Source organism: Pimephales promelas, chromosome 12 (assembly GCF_988280905.1).
Source record: "Pimephales promelas chromosome 12, fPimPro1.hap1.1, whole genome shotgun sequence".
NCBI classification, from domain to species: domain Eukaryota; kingdom Metazoa; phylum Chordata; class Actinopteri; order Cypriniformes; family Leuciscidae; genus Pimephales; species Pimephales promelas.
In genome coordinates, this window is record NC_142780.1 from 6,394,009 (window position 1) to 6,412,258 (window position 18,250).

General features: G+C 38.8%; 1 protein-coding gene across 2 annotated transcripts; it reads right to left on the reverse strand.

Annotated features, from left to right (window-relative positions):
- Positions 1-7,170: 7,170 nt before the first annotated feature.
- On the reverse strand, positions 7,171-11,506 carry irx1a (iroquois homeobox 1a). 2 transcript variants are annotated; one of them, XM_039655119.2, is made up of 4 exons: positions 10,915-11,494; positions 8,559-9,564; positions 8,253-8,325; positions 7,171-7,528 (listed from the first exon to the last, which is right to left on the reverse strand). In XM_039655119.2, exons 1-4 carry the CDS (start codon positions 11,149-11,151, stop codon positions 7,471-7,473), a joined length of 1,374 nt encoding a protein of 457 aa, XP_039511053.2. In that variant the 5' UTR covers positions 11,152-11,494; the 3' UTR covers positions 7,171-7,470. The 2 variants fall into 2 exon arrangements, with proteins under 2 accessions (XP_039511053.2, XP_039511059.2); XM_039655125.2 differs by lacking the exon at positions 8,253-8,325 and having other exon boundaries at positions 10,915-11,506.
- Between the last annotated feature and the right edge of the window lie 6,744 nt (positions 11,507-18,250).

Here is an 18,250-nt window from a genome sequence, read left to right on the forward strand (position 1 = left end):
GGTAATATAGTTTTTCCACGAGGAACTACGATGTTAAGCGAGATTAAGTAACACTTTATTTTAATGGTCCACTTTAAACATTCTACTAACTAGTAACTTTGCAACTTCATATCAACTAAGGCCAAATTCACATATAGCGCCTAAAAACTAAAAACGCGGTTGCGCTCCGGTTGGTTTTTGTCACATGACCTACTGTGCGCTTATGGTGCGCTTGCGGCATTCTGAAAAGTTTAGATGTTTTTATCTCGATGCGGCGCGGACGCGCTTGGAAAAAACTAGCGTGTCGCACCACGACCGAGCCGCTTCCATTATGAGTGCGCATACCGCAGGCCTACATTTGAAATAACGAACTTGAGGGCGCAAAAGACGCGATACAGTATGTGAACAGGCCCTAAGGCTACGTTGACACTGCAGGCTGGAAAGATTTTTTTTGCCCCTATGTGACCTGTATCTGATCTTTTCATGACAATCTAAACGAAACAGATCCAATCTTTTCAAATGCGGCCCAGGCTACTTGGGTATGTGGTCCAAATCTGATTTGTTTCCGATCTTTTCAAATGCAACTTCAATCTGAACATGTATCTGACCTGCACGTCATTGGTATGCGACAAATATCATAACTCTGCGTTGAAGTAAGCGGGAACGAGAAGATTGTAATTGTTCTACTATAATGTCTATGGCAATATTAAAGTTATTTGGAAAATAACTTTAATATTGCCATAGACATTATAAGAAGTGGACAGAGCCATCTCATTGGAACTCAATTGAGACAAGTGAAGCCCATTTTTAGCGATTTTTTAGGGCTTCCAGACTCAAACCGACTCAAACAGAGCTTGACGACGAAGATGTGACGTGAGCAACCCGTCTGTCTTCTAGTGGCTGTGGCATGAGAAATCTGAATCATTCCCTTCTGAAACTTGCAGAGGCGAAGAGTGTGAGTAGGAGCTGTCCATGAGCTAGGAACAGGATAACTTTTGCTAGGTATTCTGATTAATTATTTTGTCATTTTGCCTCCGCTTTTTTCCCCGATTGCCCGCAAGCTTCTCCTCCTGTCCATACGGTAATCTCTCTACTGTGCGACCGAGAGATGCGTGGTTATAATGCAATCTTTAGCCTACTTTTACAAAAAACTGCTTCTACAGGGCCATAACATAAGCTACAAGGTAATGGAGCATTGTCGTGTATATTTAGAAATAAATAATGGACAAATGAAGTCTTCAAATGCCTCAGATGTAAAGTTATTTGTCAAAGTGACGCCAAAACGAATGGGAGTCAATGAAAATGCTAACTCAAGTGAAGTTCTGCTACAAGATGGCGGCACCCGGCCGGCTTCAACTTCCGGTTGATGGATTACCCTCTTGAATATTGCAAAACGAGCTCCACTGTTGACATCTATGTCCGCAAACAAGTGATGTTGTTGACCGTTGAGTACTCTTCTGCGCATGCGGGTCACTTCTGGGTCATTTCACGTTCACACAGGAGATCACAAAAGGTCACATTTAATTGGAAATGTGAACGGCCTTGCAAAATAATCGCATTTTAAAAAAAAAATCGGAATTGAGCATTAAGCCCCTGCAGTGTGAACGCGGCTTTATTCTACTAACCCGAACCCCTAATACCTAACCCTAACCCTAACAGTCTACCAATACTCTGAGAAAGTGAATTTCGAAATAAACTGTAACCCATGATGGCTAAAAAAAACTGATGTGCTACCTCATAGCTCACAGTAGGTCTGTCTTTCATAAAATATTATTAAAAATCTGTTCCCCGCTGGAGTAAATGAATGGGATTTTAACCTTCTGGCTCTATACACTGAAGGCAACGTGATTGTTTAGCTAGTTGGGCTCTTGATGCGTGAGTGTTATGAATTCTCAGAATCTTGAGAAGTTTGTTTTGGTGTTGAGATGTTTCCGAGGATGAGCCGTACTATACGATCACACCCAGAATGCTAACGACTCTTGTGCCAGGTGTCAGGGTTTGGCAAACATCAAACACCTCCAGGTCACAGAGCCAAACAGAAATAAGGAACTGGTTCGACACAACTGTGTAATGTATACTCAACCATATCAGTGTTTGATCTGCTACATCAAACTAATTCGTCATCTACGGCTGCTCTCGCCGCTCCAAACCCCCGGCAGTCGTCGCACGTCCGATAACTCACCAGTCTGTTAACTGGGGGGGGAGGGGGGGGGGGGTTTATATCCTGATTTGCCACGGCGAGTTCGAGAAAAAAAAAAGGACATCGGCCGTGATGCAGATTAGAGGAACTGATCTGATATCAGCTTCTGCCGCGCACATGTGTGGAGGGGGAATAACTGAGCCAGGCCCCAGCTGCTGGGTGACACTTCACATACATACATTTCTCTTTGTACAGACCTCTGGAATTAACCCAAACCCACAATGGCATCACATCAGAAAGGAGCGCAGGAAAGTCTGACTTTATTATCCGTCTCTGTGGAAATTTTCATGCGGAGGGATAAAGCTCTGTAACGGCTGTCTGCTGTTTATTAGGAGCAGCACAAGACAATAGCAGCCTCGGGGAAGGGTCAGACAGTCCGTTCTCGGTGTGTGTCAGGCTTCGGAGGAACGGTCACCGGGAAATGTGCAGACATATACTGTAGCAAACACTCCAAAATACAAATGCCCGCGTAACACCTTTGCAACCGGTCGAGTGTTTGTTTGATTGATTTGTGTTACAGTTTTAAAACCCAAATGTTCAAATCCATCCAAAATTATTTATTTTAAACATTGCCAATAAATTAGCAAACAATTTGTAACCAAGGTGTAAGGTTACATGAGTGATGACCTTTGACCCTCATTATTTTATATGATATGTTATTAGGTTTTTGTTTATGACAACATAAATTCTATGAATTGTAACTGTCTGATGAAAGTGATGAATTGTCTGCCTCCTTAATGTATGGAATGAGATTGAGGATGAATATAATCCTGTAAACAATGTATCTTTAATTACTAACCTTTAGATTTTTCTGGAATTTTATCATGGAATGGCAAAAAAATCTGACTATTTTCTTGCCTATATTCATAATATTTTTCTTAATAATGATATACTGTATATATATATATATATATATATATATATATATATGAAGAGTTCAGATGCAAAAGCCTCTAAGTGCCATTTGAAATTTTCTTCTAGAATGCTAATTTTTATCAAGCTTGTATATTTAAGTTCAGTAATTTCACTTAAATGGCAATGATAATTACCTATTAATTGTTATTTAAGTGAAATTATTGAACTTAAATATACAAGTTTGATAAAAATCATCATTAAAGAAGAAAATTTCAAATGGCATTTAGAGGCTTTTGCATCTGAACTCTTCATATATATATATATATATATATATATATATATATATATGGACATTTGGGCTGTGCTCCTATTAATCGCATCCAAAAATAAAAGTTTGTGTTTACATATGTGGGTGCACTGTGTATAATTATATATATATATATATATATATATATATATATATATATACAATGCATGTATATTTAAGAAACAAATATTATTTATATAAAATATTTATATTTATTTATAATATAAATTATACAAAAATCTATATACAGTATAAATACATGAAAATATTTCTTAAATATATACAAGCATGTGTGTGCATTTACATTTAAAATAATTATACACAGTGCACCCACATATATTATGTAAACACAAACTTTTATTTTGGATGCGATTAATCGTTTGACAGCCCTAAACATATTTAATTATATTTGTAACATTTCCTGACCTAATTATATATTTATTACATACATTTTAAAAAGATGTTTTTGTGACTGAATGTATCACAATTGTGAAGACAACTTTGAAGGCGATTTTCTCAATGTTTAGATTTTTTTGCACCCTCAGATTCCAGATTTCCAAATAGTTGGTTCTTGGCCAAATATTATCCTATCCTAACAAAACATAGGCCTACACTAATGGAAACCTGATAAACATGTACAGTCGATAAACATCAATAAATAAATGATTTATTCAGGTTTCAGATGATGTATATATCTAGAAAAGACCTTTTTGATTGGTTTGATTAATCACGATTAATTGTTGCAAAGCCCTTACATACATCCAGACCTATCGCAGTTGTAACCCTTATAACCCTCTCTCTCTCTCTCTCTCTCTCTCTCTCTATCCGGTGGCATGTTCTACAACAACCCATCGCTCCTGGGATGAAAAGACGATGACCAAGGTATTCGTTCAATTCAACCTCTATTGTTGTTTTGGAAACAAGGAACAGCGAAGTAGTCAAACCATAACATGGTGTATGGCAAGTGTGGATGTGTGTGACTACTGGACTCCCCGACTTGCAGTTCCCAGCAGGGCCCGACCATTGTTGAAGGTATTCACCCAGTGCACTCATGAAACTAGATAAATGGATTAGTTCTTCAGAGATACTGGCGGCATCTTCAAAAAGACAACACCGTGGGGCGGTTCGGAGGGGGGGCGTTTGTGTCGCAGGGCGGGGGTGCGTGGATGACCTGTTTCTGCCAAAAAGACAAGACAGTGATAAACTTTCCTCTCTCTTTTACACTGTGACAGAGACACAAGCATCATGGGAGAGAATCACTCCTACTATGTGGGAGCAACAGTTTATGTGCAAAATTTTATTGGATGGCATTCATTTCCTTCTGAACACATCACACAGCGTTTGTCTTTCAAATAAGATTATGATAATAATATAAATGATTATCTTGATTTTTTAACCCCTGTCTCATGTTTATTTCTATCCCTCCCACACTTGCATGTCCTTTTATTCTCTAACGTCGTTTTTTTTTTTTTTTTTTTTTTTTTTTTTGGCTGTCATTTATTGCTCGGGGCGGCATGTGACAGTAGCTGAAGTGTCAGAGTAATTATGGGTTCCAGCCCCGTTTATTTCTCGTTAGACAATTGACTGTACATCAAGTACAGAATGAGTAATTACGTGTGCATTAGCGAATCCCACCCCGATGGCCTCCAGCACTAACCCCATGCTAGTACAGGACAAAAGATATAAATGAAACACCGGGAGGTTATTTCATCTCAAACACAACAAGCGCACCAAAGAGAGGAAGACGAAATAACGAGCAGATCTGAAACGCGCACACCTGCCTTGACCTGACCTCTGTTTATCAAGGGACAACTTTTGATCACTGCAATAATATTAATTATAATAGCCTAATAATAATAATTATTATTATTGCTATACAGAATTAGGATATAATTCGTTTAAGGTCGTTTCTTGTTAACATTTTATGCAGTGCCGATTCCGAACTGAATTAGCCTACTTATTTGTTTCTTTCAAGTCGGTTAAGGCGTGATTCGTTCAAAACTGTTAGTACAACGATAATGATGATTATAATAATAATAATAATAATAATATATGATAACAATAATATGCACTGGTGTGATTTATTTGTTCTCTTCAAATAATGTCGAGGATAGCCTAAACTTACACATGACCGGCCTATATTATTTACTTTTTCGTTAATATTTTTGGTTGTTTAATGTTACTAATATAACAATAAAAATAAAATAAAAATAAAATAAACAAATAGCCTAAATTAAAATAATATAGGCCTATTTAAACAAAACAAATCTTACAAAGCACATCTCGCCTATTTCGATCGCATATTTAAAATCAGTCTTGACGTTATTGTTGGAGCTTTTGAAGTTTTATTATATTTTTACTTGACTGCTGAACTGTAAAAGAAAAAAACACTTTGATCGTTTTAGTCCAAACACGACGCAAATGTGACCCATGATTTGATCCAATGTTATTGGAATAAAATGTAAGATATCATTTCTGTATTCGGTATTTCAAAAAGGCTGTTGATTCAACGTGTATTCGATTATTTTCTCATCTGAAATGTCTGTAGTTTCATGGGGGGGAAAATGTTCAGTGATTTTTATGATTTCCGCTGTCTTTTTCCATGTAAACCAGCTGTAATGACTCTACCGGTCTATAGAGGTCGCTGCAAGCTTTCGTTTATTTGCAATTCGGCAAATTCTGGTTTCAGGCATCAATAGAGTTTTAAATATCTTTTATAATATTGATCTCATAATATACTTTGAAATTCTATGTAATTGTTATTATTTTTACCTACACGTTCAATTTATATTAGTTGTTGTTATTACCTTTTGCTTTACATAGCCTACTATACCAGAATGCCTTGTAGGCTATTTGTCTTGTACTTTTTGCATTGTACTTTCCCAATTGAACTAATATATATAGTTAATAAAAATAGTTTTTAATGGAACAGGAAAATCTGAGGGCAAGTTTAACGTAAATATGCAGGCTATAAACAAACAATGCCACAAAAAATAAATAATCAATTAAAATGTAATTGCCAAAACAGCTGTAATAATTCTAGGCTATATTAACATTTTGTTTGTAGTTTTTGTAGTCACAATTTAAACGCTCTGGCTCAGACTTTTTGAGGAGTTTTTATGTTTGAATAATCGAACTTGAAAATTGAATTTCGCTTCCAAACAAATAATGTCTGCCAAATGTTATGCAATTTGAAACGGCAATACTATTTGCTACGGTTTAAAACTGTAATATTGTGAAACTTTTAATGATTCGTTTATAAATTGTAAACAACACGAGCGGTAGTGTCTCATGCTGATGACGCAGAGAGGCCTCAATCCACACTCCCTCTGAACTGAATGTCACTCTCCTCAACACATTAATAATTTATTATCGTATCGAGTTTTTTTTTTTTTTTCTTCCTCTGACAGATTAGATTTTAACCATTTGATTTTGTTTGCACAGGGCGTTCCCACATTATTACTTAATGATATTCCCAGCTGCTTCGGTCCATTTTCCGCCGCCAGCAGCCATCTGGTCTCTTATTAGCACCTCAATGCATTTGCAGCAGCTCCATTTAACAATTGAATCTGAACACTCCCGCAAAATATTTCCAGATCCATTTTGGGCCTCATGCATCTAAATAACCGACAGCTTTCCCCCGCTTTTAAGAGCATTCGTTATTATAACTTTATATTATTAATAATTAAATTATATTATGATGGATTTATTAACACACACAATAAAAAATAAAAATAAAATGAAAAAGACTAAATAAAACGTAACGTCACTAAAAAAAAATTAACCTTTCAAAAAGCAAACCAAAACACACACAAAAACCCTCTTCGCATGTGTCTATAATTTCATTTAGTTTATTAGACAAAATATATGATCTGGACAAACTCCGTCAACTCACTATTTACAAATGTGGGTCACCTTAAAGGAAAACACCAACACATAAAGACAAAATAAGCCTACCAATGTCCCACGGTAAGGAAGGGATCACAGGTGTCATTATATACATCTCCACCGGGTGCTAATCAAACTCGGGCATTTGTTTTAGAGTAACTGAATGCTATGCGGAATTGATTTCGTTTTCATTGTCCCATTATGAGTGCCATCAGTCCTTTTTGCGGGGCAAATGTCTTGATCAAGCGGAAGAGAGAGCTGTTAGGACCCTCTGTGTTGATTCCTGCTGGTTTCTTGGGCTGTGAACACACACACACACACACACATAATTGTTATATCATTTCTTTAAAAACATCGAGGCAATTCACTGTTAGCCACACATCAATGTCCTGAACGTTATAATACAGCAATTACTCATATGATAACGGATCTATAGTGTGTCTATATATATATATATATATATATATATATATATATATATATATACAAAAGCAGTAGCCTATTTGTTTCGGTGTAGAATAGAGACTTTTAATACCATGCTGATATTTACCAACAAATCCACTAGCGTAACTAATAAAATATAAGCCAAGTCCAAAAAAAAAAAAAAAAAAAAAAAAAAAGGTTCTGCTAAAACTGTGGCACTTAAAAGGGGCAAGTTTTCAGCAACACTGCTCCCCCGGGGTTCACTTTCCCCAAGGGTCTTTAGGAAAGGCACACAACCCCGGTGACTTGATAAGTAGTTATTCTCCAGAGAGGCATAGAGTGTGTGTGTGTGTGTGGGGAGGGGGATTCGTGGCCTTTTGTCACCAGGAAAAGCACAACTATTTATTATAAGCGCTAAGCGCAAGATTTTTCTCTGTCTGTCTGTTAGGAACCTGTATCCCAAGAGTCTGTCTCCCATAATAAAAACAACCGTTCGCTGTTGCATGCATTTCATCTGGTATAACGATGGCCTACTAATACTAGGCCAGCTATTATTAATAATAATAATAATAATAATAATAATAAAGCATATAAATTTACCTGTCGTGAAGAGGACGAAACGATGACTTTAAAGGTTGCGTTGGCGATTCATTTCTGATGACATTTTCACGATCTAAGAATTAGAAAACAAAACCAAACGTTGGAATTAGATTGGAATTAAATGATTGTCCAGATTCGTTATTATCTATTGTTATTATTTTATTATTATATAGAATTTATATTGGGTAACAAAAACTACAATACCAATAGCTCTAATAATAAACAAATAAAATGAACAATAGCAACCTTTAAAATGGCACTGCCACATTTGTGCATATACACAGGCCTGTTGTGATTAGTGCATACCTATGTGTTTTGGACTGAGGTCTTCTGGCGCCTTGTCACTGTTCGCGGCTGCCAGGGTCGAGGCCTGCTGCTGCTGCTGCTGCTGCTGCTGCTGTGAGTGAACAGGGTGATTATGATTATGATGATGCTGATTGACGCCCAAGAAAGATCGGACGTTCAGCAGGGAGTTTTGGCCCAGAAACGCGCCATTTGTCCAGTTGTGGAACTTCCCAATCTGGCACGTGTACAGTCCGTGGTTGGGCAGGAAGGCCGGGTGTGTGCCCGCGGGAGTGGCGGGAACAGAGGGTGACGTAGGTTTTTGCGAGCTATCTGGACTGGTTGCGGTTTCTGCTAACGACCATATTTTGGGCTTATTGCTAACCGGAACTTGAAAACCTCCCTGTCGGCCCGGCGACAGAACCCTGGTGTTGTTGTTGTTTCCGTCAGACGGCTCTTTGCCGGCAGAAATGACGTTTGATTTGGATTTCTCGAAGGCCTCGTGAGCCTCCAGCGCGAGCGCGCGCCGTTTCTCCCGCAAGCTCTCGAGCTCCCCGCGCTTTTCCTCATCCTCCTCGTTGCTTTGATCTCCGTCGTTGTCGTCAATCTTATCGATATCTATGCTCTCCAAATCTATTTCCTCTTCATCTTCGTTCTTTTCGGCGTCCCCCTCAGTATCGCTCCCAAATATAATATTGCCATCTTCGTCTTCTTTACTTCTGGCGCCCCATGTCACCTTGTTCTCCTTCTTGAGTCTCCTTCTGGCGTTGGCGAACCAGGTGGACACTTGCGTGAGGGTCATCTTGGTGATGATGGCCAGCATGATCTTCTCGCCTTTGGTGGGATAGGGGTTTTTCCTGTGCTCGTTGAGCCAGGCCTTCAGAGTGCTGGTACTCTCCCGTGTGGCGTTTTTAGGCCTGGAAGGGTCTCCATACTGGAACTGGCCGTAGGGATAGAAGGCAGGGCTCGTGTGGGCAGCAAAGCTCGCAGGGTGAACGCCAGGGCTGTCTTTTAAATCATACTGAGATCCCTACAATTAGGTTGACAAGAGGAGAAAAAAAAAAAAACAATACATCAGACACGTTGAATTTCATACACACAACAAAGCGTGCAAAATAATTCTGGATCACGCTGTCAAATCCCGTTTCTAAATTCCACTTTTATCCAAAATCTTGCAAATAATCAATCATTTCTTTGTTAATTTGTCCTCTCCAGAAATCGTGCGAGTTTTGTTTTGTTTTTGCAATAAAGTTTGTCCCCCGACCTTTTATAAACTAATATTTATTTTGACCTTTGACCAACATTGCTATATAAAAAGCTAGGCCACATAATAGTGATGACACAAAAAAATAATTAAAAGAATATCCTAAAATATTACCCATATTATTGGCATTCTGGAAAATAAGAAAGAACACGGCCAATGTTGGCCAAAATTACCACATTATTTCGAATCCGATGTGTGATTTAATTTAAGGTTCGCTCGTGATGTAGCCTACAGGCCTTAAACTATTCCCAATGTTATTATTAGCTTATTATCCATATAGAGTCAAACAAAACACGACAAATACTGCAGTGTTTCTTATTAATCGAAAGAAGTGTGGGGGGAAAGTATTTTATAAGATTTAAATGCTTTTTATATGGTTTTAATTGGTGTTCCTTGCACAAGAGATTCGTGCACATAATGTGGACACAATTTGTAATTATTTGTTACAGGTTAGCGAAATACACAACTGATTAATACACAACTTTCAATATCTATCTTTTTCGGAAATGCAACGAGATTCCTATTTTGTGAAGTAGCCTATCACATTTCATTTGTCAAAACAACTATTTTTGTCACTTTTATTATCATTCATATTTATAATTTACTACAAGTCATGAAGACATCACACAGTGAACTGTAAAGTAGTTTCCGAGCCAGAAAGACCGTTTAAAACAATAATTCATTTTGCATTGTTTCCAACGTGAAACGCAAAGTTCTCGATCGAAACAACTTACATGATTTATTAAATGTAAATTCAGCTGAATAACAATTATAGCATGTTTTAAATATAGCAATTTGGAAATTACACGATTCGTGCTATTATTTTTAAACACCCGCGCAACAATTCTTCAACTCAAACACGACCCAGCCGACAAACTTTTCTTTTAAAATGGCGGTCGGAAAGATATTTTAAATTGTATTCGTGCCAAATCTGCAATCCAATTCTAACAGACTAGAATAAATGTTAAAAGCTGTGAGAAACTTCTCATGCATATTGCAAGCTTCGGCTGCTTTAACCTGGCTTGTGCGGCAATCCCAAAAACGCTCGCAGAAAAAAAGAGCAATAAAATACAGAGAAAAAAAAAGTCAGCTTTGTAGAATATGTGCTTTGCTTACCATTTGGGAGAAAAGAGCCAAATCGGCGCTGGTGTAAGGCAGAAAGGCGCTGTAGTTGTGTGCGTACGGGTACATGCCCAACACCGAGGACACGGCAGCGGCCGCCGCGGACGCGCTTCCCCCGATCTCTGCGCTCCCTCCGCGGGACGACGGAGTTAACACTCCCGGGCGATCGCCTCCGTACACCGCCTGGGAGGCACTCAAATACTGCGGGTAACCCAGCTGGGGGAAAGACATCTCCTTCGCCACGTCGGAAGCCAAAACAAGGCAAAAACAAATAGCCCACCAAAGCAAGAAGTGAAAGAGTTTCTCTCTCTCTCTCTCTCTCTCAGGCAGCACCGAATGAGAATGGGAAATGCTCGTCTTTAAATCTCAGCTTCTCTTTTGCGGCAAGTCCGTCGGATGTGATCAGATCAACAATTGAGCTCCAACTGATGTCTCTGCCCCTAGGTCCTGGGCTGATCTCTCAGATACAATTTGAAGTTGATGCTTTGATTGGCGTCCCAGGCTCCTCCTCGTTGGCGCATGTGGTTAGTGCATTGGCCAGGGCCACTTTTGCTCTGTTTGGAGGATTGTATGTTAAATGTTTAGCATTAGAATCCATTCACTGTAGTGTGACAACCTGTCTACACGATTTTACAGCTGCCCAGCACTGGGGAAATGAACTGATAGGCACGCGGAACTTATTTTGAATGGCTCATAATTCTTATAAACACTGGAGAATTAAAGCAACACTCGCGATGACACTGATCTTCATAAGGTATTGACGATCAAACAACTGTATTCTTTTGAAGGTGCTTTTTTTGTGCAGTGAGTGATTGCTAAAATTGTGTACAGGATTTTACACATTTGGCAAAAAAACAACAACAACTCTGATTTGAATTATTCAAATGGAGCACTTTATTGTTTTGTTTGGGTGAGCTTAAATAATTAAAGATATGGATTTCTACTCTAAACCTCATGGATTTTTTTTTTATTATCTCCTTTATTATTATTATTATTTTGGTTTCTAATGCATGGACTTTCTATATTTATGCGCGACGACAGCTTATAACTATATATATTTTTTTGGTAAATTTATTTGTTTTCGATATTTGCAATCGGTGCAGTAAATGTGTGTCAATTAGTTTAAAACATTATAGCACGTTTTTCTTTCCATTTCTTCCCTCCCTCTCTCTCTCTCTCTCTCTCTCTCTCTCTCTCTCTCACACACACACACACACACACTCTCTCTCTCTCTCACACACACACTTATAACCCAGAGGCACTTACAAGCATACTCACGGGGGTGGGGGCGTTGGGGACTTTGTATTTATGTTTCATTGTTAAATACTGAACGAGGTGATGTCGTGAATAATCGTGAGCACTTCATTAACATGCACACAAGCCCCATTTAGCTAACCCCCCCTCACCAAAACTATTAATACCACTAATAATAGTCGTGACAGATAAAGGGATCGCCTGTGGTCTAACAGTTTATGATTTTAATGTGTGTGTGTGATAACAATGATCTCACTAATCCAATCACATCTTTACCAAAATGCCCCTACTAAACATAATGAACTTGCTGCTCATCTGTTTTATAGGAAACATATAACAAAATGATATTCCTCAGAAACGGGAGAAAATGTAGACTTCTCTACAAAATGTGATTTTCGAAATTATTATTATTACATTGTAAACCTTTCTTTTTTACTATATTATTTCATTGTAAACTAAACGCAACTTGTAAATGGAATTTGCACCTTTTATTATTTGAATTTAGTCAATAAAAGCATTAAATTAGCGGTTTGATTGATCCGAACCGAGAGCGGTTGAGCTCGGGCTCTTGATTCGCTCCTCGTGTCCAGGGTCCGGGACTCGCTCGGTCACGAGGTCGCTGCTCAAGCGCTTCTAAAGTTGTGCTCGTTGAAAGGATATAGTGGATTTATTAGTTTAACGGCTCAGATGAAGCCAGCGATTGTGATCTGCCCCAGATGGCCGCGAGTGGAGGATCTGTTGAAAATATCTGAGGGCACTGATGCCAATCTGAGGAACACATCAGACAGAAGGAGGAATGGCACTGGCGATAACCCGCTGGAAACGCGCACAGCAGAAGATGATGCAGATATGACAGAAAATATCTCTAAACGACGAAGACAGAGACGTTAAGAAAGGACATTCAATCTTGAGAAATGTGGTAGAGGAAAGAAAAAGTTATTTAAGGTTCTAGTTTGCATTTTATTTAATGAACATGCAAAATAAGGAATGTAATTTATTTACTGCAAAATGCATTTCGTACATATGAATATAATAAGTTATTTTAAACAGTTGTTTTTTTTTGGAGGTGAGAATCTCAAATTTCCGTTTTTCGGGTAAACGGAGGAAATAAATTGAAAAGGGGTTGAAGTTTGACCCTCGTCAAACAATGGCACGTGTAATCTATGGGCAATAAAGCGTGTTCACACTTAACTGATTTATGGGGCTTGTTAAAGTCCCATTATCAGTTTCCCTGCAACAGCAAGAGACCGATGCAACTTCACTGGATGTTCTCCTCTGTGTACGACATGGATTTTTAAAAAGAAATCACACTTGTCTTAATATACTTTTTTGTCTAATATATGTTTCTCTATAGATATGTGCAATGTGAAAATTATGATAGGCATGCGTGTATACACACATCTATAAATTATGGAAAATACACTATGCCCTTAAGCAAGCTCTCATTTTTCTGCTCTTCCTCTGTCATATAAGAAACCTTAGCTTAGCAGAACAGTGATTACAGTGGGTGAATTCTGCATATTTCAAAGGTTGAGGTTTTTTTAGGAGGGAAAAAAACAAACATTTTTAGACTTTTAAACCATTTCAAAACAACAACAAGTCGGCACACATTTTCATGGTGTGCAGTGCATTGCGTGCTATTTTATATTCAGAATCTGAAAGATTTCAGGTTTTCTGTACACTGCTGTCTAAGTGTCATTTTAACATAAAAACTGCTGTCTGTCCATGCTTTCCCATTAATGCACGAATGGATTCCCACTATTTCTTTCCTTTCGGAGCATTTCTGTCATCTGCATGCGAGCTTCATGAGACACATCTTACAGTGCAGACTTCTGTTTGTGTTTGGATTTCATAGAAGTCAAAAATCAATGCGTTTCTCAAGCATGTCAATGTACATTCTTTAAGTACAGGTGTAGGGCAATTCTTACAACACTGTGAAACTCATGTAGCACAAACGAAAGCAGGGAATGGCATTCAACTAAACTGTCAACTTTAAACAGCCAAAAGCAATGAGATCAAAGGCATGCGCTGGAGTCTCTTCTCTCTCTAGATTACAGCCCTAACGGTTTGAACCCTTAATGCTATTAAAGGGAACCAGGACATCTCTCCCAACCATGGTTACTGAGTAAATCCCCTCTGGACTCAAAGATGACCAGAGCCAGACTTGAGTCAGCAGTGGTCAAATCAAGCTTAAACAGAGTTTGATATTTAGGGTTTTCTGGAGAAACGTTGCACTGTTTGCATCCCAGCTCGTGACGAATTACGGCAGGGCTTCACGTGTGTAATCACGAATAATCACTGCATGACATGCCCATAACATAACCCTAATTTTCCTCATGAATACAAATATGCATGTTTAAACAAAAAAAAAAAACTGTTCCAGTGAACTTTTATCAAGGGTGGAATCATATCTAATGAAAATGGTCCTTCAGCAGTTCTGGGAATGTGTTGAGATTATCAGCGTTTGGGAAGTTTATCACGTCAGCGTCCTGCTGGACCACACATGATTGTCCCCTATTGTCCTCCTCTGTCTTCGGCAAGTTGACATGAGGTTAAAAATCTCTGGTATGCCCCTCTCGCCCAGGAGAGATTAACAAATTATATGTGCTGAAATCTACTCCGGCTAAATTCGGAAGAAAGCTCTTACCACCAACCATCACAATGTGCCGTTCGTTCCCAGCCCACAAATAACATTTATCCAATAACTCCAAATCTCCCCCAACACTGCAATAAACCAGAGAGCAGTTAAATGCCTTATTAGAGTCCTGCTCTAGGAATTTGATAGGAATGCTTGTACCACACCCAGGTACGGAAAGAGGGAATTTCAGGCTTATAAAAGACGTGTGTGGAAGTGTCATAAGGCCAGAGTGCAGTGTGTGTGTGTGTGGCTGACAGCACAGCATATGGAAGGAGATTTTACCTCGTTGTAGCGACACCTTGGCAGTGAATCTTCTACACTACTGGGCATCTGCTAGTTTGGCACTTGCCTACAAACTTTCCACTCCATCGCAAATTTGGGCCCAAAGTAGATAATTGTTACATTTTCTTGTGACTTGATTGTTTTCTGTGCGTGATAACTTGATTCATTTTCCTGTTCTCTTTATTTTTATTTTTGATTAGACGACAAAATGATATTTTTGACATTAAAACGGACACGAGTGAAAATATAATACATTCAAAAATATAATTAATGTTTTTAAATCTTTTTTTTTTCTTCACATGACAGCAATAACAACCATTATTGTAAACAAGTGTAATTTATTTCAACATATATACGATCAATGCTAAGCATTTTTTTAAAGCTGGTCCTAAATAATGTTTGTGAATTTTAAGTATCATCATTATCACACACACAAAAAAAAAAATGTAGGGTATTTTTCATAAATCTCATTAATGTCAGATCAGGGCATGTAGCCACATTTATATATTATATTTTATGTATTTATATTTATCATATGGGTTGTCACTTTTTTTTTTGTATGTAAATATACAATTGTGGTATCACATGATATTTGGTGCACTAAAATGGTCATTTTCTATGTGTGTTGTGTAATGTACATCAGTAATAACTATTAATTAACCATAATTACATGTAACTAACCCTAAACCAAACCCTAATTCTAACCCTTTAGCAAGTACATGTAGTTACTAGTACTTAAATGTATAATTACACTGTAACAAATACACCTTAAAATAAAGTGTAATATTTGTTATTTTATGAATTGATTTCTTTTCATTATGATTGTTTTGCTCAAATAGGCTTTTGAATTTCAATGTTCCATTGTGAATTTATTACCAAATGTGTGTGTGTGCTGAAAGTAACAAAGTAGCCTTTTTTATAGATACAAGTTTTGTTTTAGGTTTGTGTTTATACAGAAATCGAGTTAAAAAAAAAAAAATGCAAACACAAAGTTATCTGAACAAAGTCGCGTGGAATGGTAGGCTAGATGTGGCTGTGTGTTTGGGTTAATCAGTGTCTTTCTCGCTGGATCCCGCACCCCTTGAAACACTCACAGGGGTTTTAGGAACGGCAACAAAACCTACTCCCAGCCACCCCAGCATGCTCACATATCAAAGGCTGGCCGGGGTGCTGTCCATCCCAAAGGGCATTGTCAATGCTGATTAGCGGGAGGGTCACCTCTCTGATGTGATTGGCTACTGAGAGAAAAAAGAGAGGCAGAGAAATGTGAGAGGGGATGTTAATTGTTTTGGCTCTTTTCTAAGGAAAACATATCACCATGTGATCTAGTGGAGGTTAAGTACCCTCATTGCCACAGGGCCAGAGGTAATTAATAGACAGAATGGCTGTGTTTATGTGCATTAGTCTTTTATGGCTCTCTCAGTTGTAATGGTTTGTTAAATGGAGGCCTCCTCTCACCACAGATTGCAGGCTGATAAAAGACTTCAGGTGGCCTGTGTTTAAATCTCAAGCACGTCACTTACTCCAAACCAACACCTCGACGACAACGTCAACGCTGGAATGTGTGAGCGAGAGCAGAACTAGGCCACCTTCTGTTGAAAACTTAAGGAAAATGATGTTTAGAAATGATTATTACATAAACAGTTTGTGTTTGAATGGAGGTTTTGCAGGGATTATTTCGCTTTAACACTTGTATAATCAATTCATTTGAGTGAATGTGCAAAATGTACCCTTAGGATATTTATTCAAGCTCCACAACCCATGTACACTCATAGAACACACACACACACACACACACACCAAGCTCCCCAACCCTACACTTATAGAACACACGAAAACATATAGAGCATGCAAATCTGTTAAAAAGGCCTGTCCGAATGATGGATTTGTGTGTATGCAGACTTTGATATGTTATATTGGGGCCGAATTTGAAGGAGAGTTACACTTTTAGGTTTGACATTTTACAAATCTCCTTTAATAAAATGAAATAAACTCACACTAAATAAATATACGTTTGCCTATATTTATTATTGTTCGCGTTATTTAATGCTGAGAAAAAAAGAAGAAAAAAAAAACTTGACTGAAACTTTTTCTTGTGTTATTGCTTTTCTTGTTGTGTTCCTCGCTTTTGATTAAAGTGCCTGATAAATGAATAAATGTCAATGTATCCTCTTCTTATCACAGACATCCATACACGTTTCACTGCTGTGCGTAATTTATGCAAAACATCAGTATATGTCTTCACACGTGTTTTCAAAATCATGCCGTCGTCAGACCTTTAGATCCTTGTGACGTTACCGCAGACCCGTGAACCGTTCAGAACCAGCATCTAATAACCGGCGAGCTGCTAACATGTGTCTCCGTGTCCTATAAGGCATGTTAAACAAACGTATGGATTTCTTTCAGCTCGAGATTACTCATTCACCTTCAAACACAAAGGGATGCACTGGACTAAGTCAGCGTGCCTCATTGAACTGTCAGCATCTATGAAGCGGCTCGCCGCGTACAAGGTTACGGAGCGCGAGGGCGCAGAAGGGGCTGGCAGGTACGTCCTGGCAGAGCTCGTTCCTTCATTCTGCGAGCGGGAGCGCGACGTGTCACTTTCGCTCAGGCCCGAACGCCCAACGAGTCCGGGGGTCCAGGAGGGGGCGGCAGGCTGCGTCCCCCGGTTTTGTATCAGCTCCACGTAAAGGCGGCATTGATCCCAGCTGAAAAAAGCCATCTAAACAATGAAGTCCAACAGCAAGTCCATTTCAAGGGCCCAGCTGATTGGAGACGGGTAATGCCGGCATTAGAGATACTCAGCTGGGCCGGCGACTCGCGAAGCGCACTGTGAAATCTCTTGTTAAAGTAAGAAAAATAGTGTTTGCTCAGTAATTGAACAATTTTATTTTAGCCCCAGCGGCCCCCCGCTCCTCCTCCCGCTCCTGTGCTCCCCTCCCCCTCGTCTTTGTGTGAGTACCCATCAAATCTGGATCGATCCTGCAGTGTCATTGTGTAAGGGGGTTATTTATGTGGGCATCCAATCTCCAGCTGCCGTTGTTTTGGAGCGCGGAACAAGGCCAGAGATTTTGTTAACAGCGAAAAGAACATCAGAGGAGACGCCGCGGCCCAAGCCCCGGCTCGCCTCTCGCGAAACGAGCGCCTTCACAGCCG